The following is a 9,736-nucleotide window of genomic DNA, read 5'->3' as shown; positions in this document are numbered from 1 at the left end:
AAATACCTGGATTCACCAAGGCCACTGCAAAAGGATCAGAATGAGACGAATGTTGATGCCCTTGCCACCATAAAGAACCTCAGGAACACCCTGGCCCAAGAAAAAGGCGTACAACAGGGATGGCTCAATTGGCTGTACTCTGGCAGCTGGTCTCAAGATGGTTTCAAGAATGTTTGTTGCCCATATGTACCATTACAAACTAATTCCCGACCCACAAGACTCTGATGACGATATCGACCTAGACAGCGTTGTCTAATGGACATGTCCCTGCAGCCCAAAGGTAAACCCCCTCACTGTACACACCACTGACACACGAAGATCCGAGCGGGTAAAGCCAGTCTGGCCCCTGCTTACATCGCAGCCGGCAGACTGCCAACAAGTCACCCATGCGCGGGTTAGGCCATGTGGAGACCACTGTGCAGGCAGGGTTCTTTTCTTTTTGTTTTATTTTGTTTGTTTTAATTCTCGCGGCCTCTATCGATGACCCTTATAGTTAACCATTGCCTAGTACTTTGTGTTCTAAGATTTGTTTTTATTTTTGAGAAGAATGAACTACAATGAAAATTAAGCGTTTTTTGTTGTTGTTCGTTTTAGGTGTCCACTTTTTTTGTTTTGTTTTACTGTTTTTCTAGAAAAAGACATTCCCGACTCCTGGCGGGGTGGGAGGAAGGGAATTTTTTCCTTTTTGAAGGTTTTCGCCTCTCTCTCTCTGTTGCGTTTCTTAATGATGTTTTAATTTGAAACCTCTGGTAGTTTTTATTGATATTCTTCAAAATTCACAACAGGGGGGAAATGTATAGTAAGCTACTTTTAGTTATTGTGCATTTCTCAGACTCCTATATTTTAATACACAAGTAATCATTCACACACACACACACACACACACACACACACACACACACACACACACACACACACACACACACACACATATATATAGTCTCATTCAAAGATCCACGCATTTCAGTATTTTTCCATTGTATGTGATGTAATGCGCATGCGTGACTTTCCAATAAATACGCGCTACTGAACCGAAAGTGGTCAGAGAGATCCAGACAGCCAGAGGTGCCACGTTGTGCTCGCTGACGGGTCATTCTCCTACTGCAGTAGTCCCTCCAAACTTTATTTGCCTGTTTTCTTTGGTCAGCCGAAGGGGCCGAGTCTAATATTTCATTTTTTGATACGACATGGACAATTCATCACATCCACCACACAGCATCATCTCCAAACACACCTTCAGTGACAGACTGCTGTCAGTCTTGTTCCACAGACAGACTGAGATCATTATTCCTCATGCCATGAGGCGCTTTAACTCCACCCGGGGGAGTAAAAGCCCACATTAAACCACACCCCCACTTTTGCATATTACCCTATTTTTTATTACAGTGTGTATTTTGTACCACTATTTAAATACTCTATATCAACACGTTAAATTGGGTATTTATGTATTATATTCTTTTTTTTTAATTATTGTTTTATTTTCAACACAAGGATACTGCTGGAAGTGTGAATTTCCCTACAGGGATGAATAAATTATCTATCTATGTATCTAATGTGGCCTTAAGTAGCCAAGTAAGAATAGTTTTTTCTTAAAAATATCTACTGAAGTAAAATGATCTCAAAATAATCCCAGAAGTACAAAATGTCCCAAAACTTATAAATATAACGGAATAAATGTAACTGGTTACAACCGTACCGGTTTATATTGAAACAGGCGTGAAACTTAATGAAGTTAGCTGGCCTTGGTAGTGCTCGCAGCTTGATCTGGACCGAATCAGACCGTCTCCTAGCCCCTTTTCAGTGTGTGGGCCTAGAAGATGTGTTTCTTGGAATGAATGTGGAGACAGTTTCGGATGACATTTAACTTGAGAAACTTAAACAAGTTCATTTAATGTAAACACGTTTATTTTTCAACAATAGAAAGGGAACAAAAGTACATGTATGTTGTCATATAACCAATTGAAGTGGGTGACGTTTTAATCCATCCGAGCCTTCAGGAGTCTTGTGGTGATCTTGTCTTTCTCGCTAGAAAAGAAAACCCATCAATAGATTTAATCTATTGAAATATGTTTGCGTAATCCAGTCCCTCACAAGGTTTTTTGGCTTTTAGGGGTATCCGTAGCAGCAAGATGGTAGACAATCATGTCAGCCCTTTTAAAATTATTCTCATGTCATGTAGAACAAATACAAAGGACTTGACCTATGAGTTTTTAAAACTAAAATGCACATTTATATTTTGCTTATTATTGAAATCAATATTTTTTTGTAACCACTGAGAGGCGCTAAATAATACACAATGACCCTTTAATGTCCAATAATTTGGTCATTTTATAACAGCCAATACAAATATTAACCGCCCCAAAAAACAAGGGTTATTTTCTTTTAAACACCAAACAGTGTCGTTATGTGTTGAGAATAGAACTAAAAGTATGGTAATTCGCTTCAAATTCTAAATATCATGTCATTTGTTTAATACATTGTTTAAACCCCCAAAATTGTGTTGTATGTGTACAATATCTAAATAGAAGGGTTTAATTTTGAACTAACCCAAAAAGATAAATGCAACACTTATTTTTTGTCCTCCAAATGTGGGTTATTTTGTCTACCTCTAACCAATAATGCTGGTAGGCGGTACAGTAAATTCTAGACTACGAACAACTACTTTCTGCTACATTTTAAAGACTTGCGCTCTTTGCATAGCTCCACCCATCCCTACCGCTCACCCAATCAAACTGCTCTGGGTTCTCATCTAGTGTTTTGGCGAAATTACAATTTGTTATATGGATTTTTTATCACAAGGTGTCTCAACAGTGAACAAGGATTAGCAAATGATTTAATATGAAGGATTCTTTAGCGATATAGAACCAAAATGATTTTTTTGGGGGGTGTGACGCCTTGACTCTAAACTGTAGGTAAAAAGGTTCCCTATATATATTGGAAAGTGCCACTGTGGACTTCAGTGATGGTTTGGCTAGGCGAATACTACAATGTGCTTTGCTCAGTCAAGAATAGAATGACTTGGAGAAAACTTGCGTGGAATCCATTTTGGTCTCTGAGCCATCCGTACTCATGAAAAGAGCCATATACGGCTCACAAGCCATACCCTACCCCTCATCTTATACATAACAGGAGGAAAACGGGAGGGTTAAGATACTATTCAACATTTACTATGTACTGACAATGTTTACACTTTTTCACCCACAAATCTAAACATTTTGTACATTTAATTGAAAATGAGTGAAAGTTTTCACTAAAAACACGTCTGTTCTCTTTCAGTCTCAACAAAGTCATTGTCAAGATTAAGTTTACTTTAATCTTCGAAGAACAATAACTAGAAAATGCAATTTGGTCCCTTTACGGAGAAACCACCAATGACAACAACAAAAAAAAGTCTGTGTTGCAATCTGGCAGTATTCTCTTCAGAATGACTGCCCTGGCGCAGTCATCTAGAAATATAGAGCACATATTTTTTTGCATTTTCTTAAGTGGTCATATGATCCTAAAACACATGCCATTAAACAACTAGGAGCAAAACTGATTACGACGCAGCTGGAAACGGCTTCAGGTGTGCGGGGGGGCACGGCGCTGTTAGGGATCTGCAGCTAAAGGCGTTGATTTTATATTCCCCGCATGGTTGGCCAGGCGTAAAATGGAAGAAATACACATGAATTTGTTGATTTTTATGCCTGGTTAAACCTGGGCTCAAGATCTGGTGTGGCTTATACAAAAGACAGAATTAAGTTCCGTCCCTAAATTTGAACATGCGGCTTTTGATCATGTGCACTCTGTTGTCTGGAATTTATGGTACTTTGCTGAAAAAATATTTTGGCAGGGACATTTACTGAAAAAAAGGTTGAGAACCACTACACTAACCTATAAACAGCATACTTACATAACATGAACAACGACACCCATGCCAGAAACCGCATCTCTGTCAACAGCATTCAGCATGGCCTGGGAAATGGTCTCAAAGAGGTCATCGGGCTCCTGTGTGGTCAAACATGCTGCTTACATGAACATTATCTGCATTCCAATGGTTTTCAATGGGATTGTTTACATCCATTGTATAAAATGGTGTCAACAATGCCGATTTCAACAAATAGCTGATGGGAAAACCTCTGATGTGACACGAAAAAAACCTACCATGTCCGGTTCCCACAAAGATTCACACATGCCGTACATCTGCTCTGAGCAGGTCCCGCTTACGACAAAGTCCTCCGTCACCATTGGACAGCCGATCAAATCCAGCGAACAGATGAATGGCTCGAACGTCTTCGGATCCAGTGCGGCAATTACGGGCTCGATGTAATAGGGCCCGAACCTATCAAGGAAAATCAGCAACGAATCCATAAGCAGAATTACTTTTTAAAATAGATAATTATTTAAAAAAAATAATCATCTTTACGATGCAACTAACGATTATTTTCATAATCGATTAATCGGTCGATGATTTCGTTTTTGACTATCGATGAAACTATTTCTTAAAAGGCAACTTTAAGTTCCTCCTCTTTGTTCAAATGTTAACGTTTTGGACAGGTAGAAAAATAGTGCACTAAACAACGGGTTTTCTATCATCTAAAACGATCAAAAATCAAGTGTTTGTCAATAAACTTGACAACAAAAATACATTCAAATGTATCTTATACACTTGCAAATATCTAAGATACTCTTTTCCTACAACCTTATCCAAAGATAGCATTATATTTGGATTTATCATGCAAAACAAAAAATATCCATTCATTTCATGTGTTGCAATTTTTCTTATCTACAAAAACATATCAAAAATTTAAATCCACTTTTAAAAAATTTGTCAACAAATATATGCATACTTTTAGGGTTATATCTTTAAATTGATTAACATTCGTAATATGCGTTTATAATATGCTTAAAACTCTGCTCCTCGTGTGAAGTTTAAACATTCAACAATTTATTTACTTTTTGCTTTATTTACTTATTTTCTGTTTCTGCAGCACTTTATGTTTATCTATCTATCTATCTATCTACCTTGGTCATATCCCTCAAGAGGGGTGACCGACAGCAAGACAAACACATACAATAACAAAGAAAATAAAAGGGGAAAAAAATAGCAAAAAAAACACATTTAGACCGCTTTCCTGCAGTGCACTCATAACACCATCCATCCACGTCAATCGCTGCCTTTTTCTTGGTATCCTTCCATTGACTTCTGCTCTGTAGATCCTCTTCAACATTCGCTCCTCATCCATCCTCTCCATGTGTCCAAACCAACCGAGTACTTTCTTATCCACACGCTTGCTCAGTTCCACGACTACTCCGGTTCTGTCTCTCACAATTTCATTTCTCAATCTATCCAATCTTGTCACTCCTAACATACTCCTCAAACACTTCATCTCAAAAACATTCAATTTCCTTCTTAAATCTGCATTCAGGCTCCAAGTCTTTGCACCATACAACACAGTCGGCACAATTACACTTTCATACAGTCCCCTCTTAACATCCATACTCATACTCTAGTTGCTCATCACTCTCCTCAGATCACCCAAAACCTCGCTTCCTTGATGTTAATTTGAAAATTGTTTCATGATGAAACAGTCAAACACTACAACGTTAAACTTCTATGCCATTTTGTTTGCAATGACGCAAGGTTAAATAAAAAAAAGGATTTATTAAAAATGTAAGAAACTTTTTTATAAAATCACTTCACTCATGAAAAAGGATTTATTAAAAATGTAAGATACTTTTTTTTATAAAATCACTTTACCTCTGCCGGACCAAAGAGTAACTGCGACCCGATTACTTCACAACAAAATGCAATGGACTTATTTAGATTGATTTGTCGTACCTAGTGGCTCATAAATCATGTAATACAACAAATCAACGTTTTAATTAGATGCAAACACTTTTAATAATTCTTGTCATGTTTATTCGTATAGCCCTTAATCACAAGGAGTCTCAAAGGGCTGCACAAACCACAGACTATTGTAATCGATTTTAATGATTAGTATTTGCAGCCCTAATATAGGAATGGGCACCAACAGTTTGCTAACTGAAGATACACCACAGGAAATGGTGCCCCTACAACCAGTGGTTAAGGGATACACCAACCCACCCACCTCTTGGAAAGACGCACGTGAAGTCTATAAATGCAAAGCTAATCAAACTCATTTTTTATTTATCATTGTATAAATGATCCCATTCACAATGGTGTGGATCTGTGCTACATGTATCTCTCAGTCACAAGGAATCTTGGTCAGTCAGCCTCTTCCCCCGTGCTAAAGCGCACACACTGAGTTTGTCTCGCCTCGCCTGCACTGTGATTGGACAGCTGGGTAAAATGTAACATTAACTATAGTCACGTTTTCCCCAAGTTGAATAATTTTGAACTTTCGGCGACCAGAAAAAAAGGTTTGATGCCGAGCGTTCTGATTGATTTTGCCCGTAAAATGCACCAGATCAACGAGTTTAAAAATAAAACATACAAAAAAAAAATCCAGGGAAGCATGCCCCCGAAACTTTAGCCTGTCCACGCACCAGGGTCTCACAAAGTTCAATGGGGAAACACTGAAAAAAAAATTAAAATACACACACCTCTTTTCATACAATAGGTTGGACACCATACTCATGAAGGTCTTAGGTTTAATCTGGCGACCCTCCTTCAGCTCGTAAAGGTTCAATCGGAATTTCAGCCTCTGGGATCTAAATAAGTGACAAAAAGCACACATTATTAAGCTGACCACTTTGCTCAAACTGTTCCAGACACATACACTGTCTGGACATCGGTGGCCAGCCCAGCGAGTCCGATGTACAGCCTCTCGCCCATGGGGAAGATCTTCTCGAAATCGGTGGTGACCATCTGGGCCTGAATGCCAAACCTACGATCCGATGCAATTGCTACACAGTTCTTCCCCCTCATGGCCATGACCGCCCCGCCATTGTATGACATAACAGACTGCATCAGGGAGGACATAGTGAGACAGATAGTTAGTGTCAACTATATAATTTACGTGAAAATGATGTTAGAACAAAACACCCTGTTTACATTTCTTTAATCAATATTTTCTTTTAATGTGAACTCAATGTTATGCATAGACAGTAAAGTGCATTTGGGGAAGGGAAGTGAGCTAGTGCCACACCTGCCACCATGGAAACAAAGTTAAGAATACAATTAATAATCAATGAATCTTCACTTTCATCTCCAAAATCCTGGAAAGGTAGTCCCCTCCCAACACCAAGCAAATCTTATTTTTATATTTCTATTGATATCCGTTTTATATTCTGTGTACAGCGACCTTGGATGTACTGAAAGGCGCTTCAAATTAAATGCATTATTATATCTATAAAACCAATAACTGTGACACATACTACTATGCTGATCATCTGCAGATGAGTAAGGCACAAAAAAACGTTTTGCCTCGTGGCATAGAGGGATAGTGTGACCAGGGATTATGGTTTGGCACTCAACTCATCCCGAAAACCATACCATTAGTGGTAGTATTAGCATGCTAATCAAGTCAAACCATTCAGCACCTTTTTTTCCATAATGGAGGATTTTTGGATGTGTTTATTCAAAAGGAGCACTGCATCAAAGCTAATTATAAATGAAAAGTACAGAGTGTATTTCTCACCACTAGATGTTGCTGTATGGTGTACTGTAACTGAAAACGATTGCTAAAATCACAAGGAAGACTACAATCTATGGAGACCTAAAGTGATCAAATTGCACAATTTTTGGCCAGACTTTTTATGTTTTGGGTACCTATGTCAGCAAGACAGCAGACAATTATGTCAGCTCCCCTTAAGTGAGGATCATGTTTTTTAAAGTACTAACTTCTTGAACCACGAGTATTTAGAAAAAAAATTCAAGTTCATATGATAAGGAAAAATAGGTGAAGTATTATCTATATCGGGTTTTTGTAATCAGGGATCAGAATGGAGATTTTCATTTTCAGCTGAAATAGCCAGGGTCCAGGAATAAAGCAGGGCAACAATGCGGCCAATTTTTCTAACGGCCGCCAGGGTGCGCCAGAGCAATAAAGGAAAGAGTGAGACAGTCGGATTTTGAATTTGTTTGCTACGCAAGAGAAAAAGTGAAAAAGTCGGAATGCCTTTGGGGTTCAAAAACAGCGGAAATCCGCGGATCCGCGGAAAATTCTGATCCCTGTGTAATGCTTTTATTACCACTAGGCGTCACACTGTCCCTTTAAGGTACAACAATAACACAATGTTTTCTATGCAACTGTTTTTAGCTTTTATTCATTGTCTTACTGCTGTAACAAAAGAAATTTCCGCATTGTGGGACGAATAAAGGATTATCTTATCTTATATAAAGCTAAATCATTCTGCCAGAGGAATGATGAATAAGATGTGGGTTGAATTTTTACTGTGCCTCACCAAAAACGAACCTTACCTCACGTCACCGACAATAACAGGTTTATTATTGTCAAAGACATTTTTAAAGATGTGATAGTAATGGCTTTAATCATTCTACAAAAATACCATGATAGGATTTTGAAATGCAATGGTTTTCATCAGCATTACCCAAAACCAACAAGATCACAGTGGAAATGAAACACCAAAATAAAGATATAATCATTTAATTCATCAAAAAGTCTTGTAGACGTGAATGAACCATTACGAACTGGTAGGCATGTATGAGTGAAATTTTACCCACAAATGTTATACTATTTTCCAAATATATTTTTGACAAGCAACCCCTTTTTTAAAATTGCAGTATGAAGTAGAAGACTTTAATACAGTACTCAATCCCAAAACCGTATATGTTCAGCGGCCATGCTAGACGTAAAATTAACACGGCCAGTATCGCCAACAACTTCAAATTTAGCTTCATGTTACAAGCACATCGTTAAATAATGTCTCGCCAGCTTACCATTGTGAGGATATTTGGGTTTAATTGTCAAGAAGACAACTTTGTAGCGAGCTTCGCAATGTTTGAATTAGAATAACTTTCCGGGGTGACTAGCAAAATTTGCAGCAACACTGGATCATACAACAGTGCTCCTTAGCGTCACAGCATTCTCCGATATGATTGGCTCATTGATGCAATTTCATTGGCTAGACCGGCGCGGTCAACATAGTTTGCTTGAGGTGCATTGAAGTTACCATAAACCTGGTTGGGACGGCAAATAATCGAGCACTTTAAAGGAACAGTGCAAAATATTATTTCATTGAGTCGAATAATGGGGTAAAATACATTGGAGTTTTTACAAATGTTCATGGGTCCATACATTTGTATATTTTTTACACAGCGGAAGTCATACCGCTGTTTTGGGCTGGCATCTTGGTGCAACACAGTGCTCAAGTGGCAACGGGTTTCGTTCGCATTAGACCAAATGTGTCAAACAGGCGGCCCGCGGGCCAGATCAGGCCCACCAATGGTTTAAATCCGACCCGCAAGACAACAGTGAGACAAGCACAAGAGGAAAATGAGCTGTAGTTTTAAATATTTCTACCAGATGTCACCAAAGCCAGTTAACACTTGCAAAAGAATTGTGGTAGTATTTCTCAATTTCTCTCTGACTCACTTCTTTTTCATTTATTTCTCCCTCTTTTTCTTTCTTCTGTTCACTCTCTCGTTTTTCTCTTTCCTCTATTTCTCTCTCTCACTCTCTAACTCTTTCTTTTTCTCTGTCTTGCTCTCTTTCTATTTTCTCTCTGTAATCTACACTTTAATTCTATTTCTTTCTATTTTTCTTTCTTTCTCACCCTCTTTCTTTCCCTTTTTTGACCCCCCACTCTC

General features: G+C 38.4%; 1 protein-coding gene across 1 annotated transcript; it reads right to left on the bottom strand.

Moving 5' to 3' along the window:
* Positions 1 to 1,883: 1,883 nt before the first annotated feature.
* Positions 1,884 to 9,031, bottom strand: psmb3 (proteasome 20S subunit beta 3). Its single transcript, XM_088342632.1, has 6 exons — positions 8,867 to 9,031; positions 6,744 to 6,928; positions 6,568 to 6,675; positions 4,144 to 4,321; positions 3,893 to 3,987; positions 1,884 to 2,025 (listed from the first exon to the last, which is right to left on the bottom strand). Exons 1-6 carry the CDS (start codon positions 8,867 to 8,869, stop codon positions 1,977 to 1,979), a joined length of 618 nt encoding a protein of 205 aa, XP_088198758.1. The 5' UTR covers positions 8,870 to 9,031; the 3' UTR covers positions 1,884 to 1,976.
* Positions 9,032 to 9,736: the final 705 nt, after the last annotated feature.

This window comes from Urocampus carinirostris, chromosome 8 (genome assembly GCF_059441175.1).
Source record: "Urocampus carinirostris isolate Australia breed hairy pipefish chromosome 8, RoL_Ucar_1.0, whole genome shotgun sequence".
In the NCBI taxonomy this organism is placed as follows: domain Eukaryota; kingdom Metazoa; phylum Chordata; class Actinopteri; order Syngnathiformes; family Syngnathidae; genus Urocampus; species Urocampus carinirostris.
This window is presented reverse-complemented; position numbering and strand designations above follow the sequence as displayed.

Excerpts from the sequence above, each read along its gene's own strand:
- psmb3 (XM_088342632.1), bottom strand. Across the intron at positions 4,322-6,567 it reads AACCTATTGTATGAAAAGAG|GTTCGGGCCCTATTACATCG; the intron begins GTGTGTGTATTT and ends TTTCCTTGATAG. Across the intron at positions 2,026-3,892 it reads GGTGTCGTTGTTCATGTTAT|CGAGAAAGACAAGATCACCA; the intron begins GTAAGTATGCTG and ends TTTCTTTTCTAG.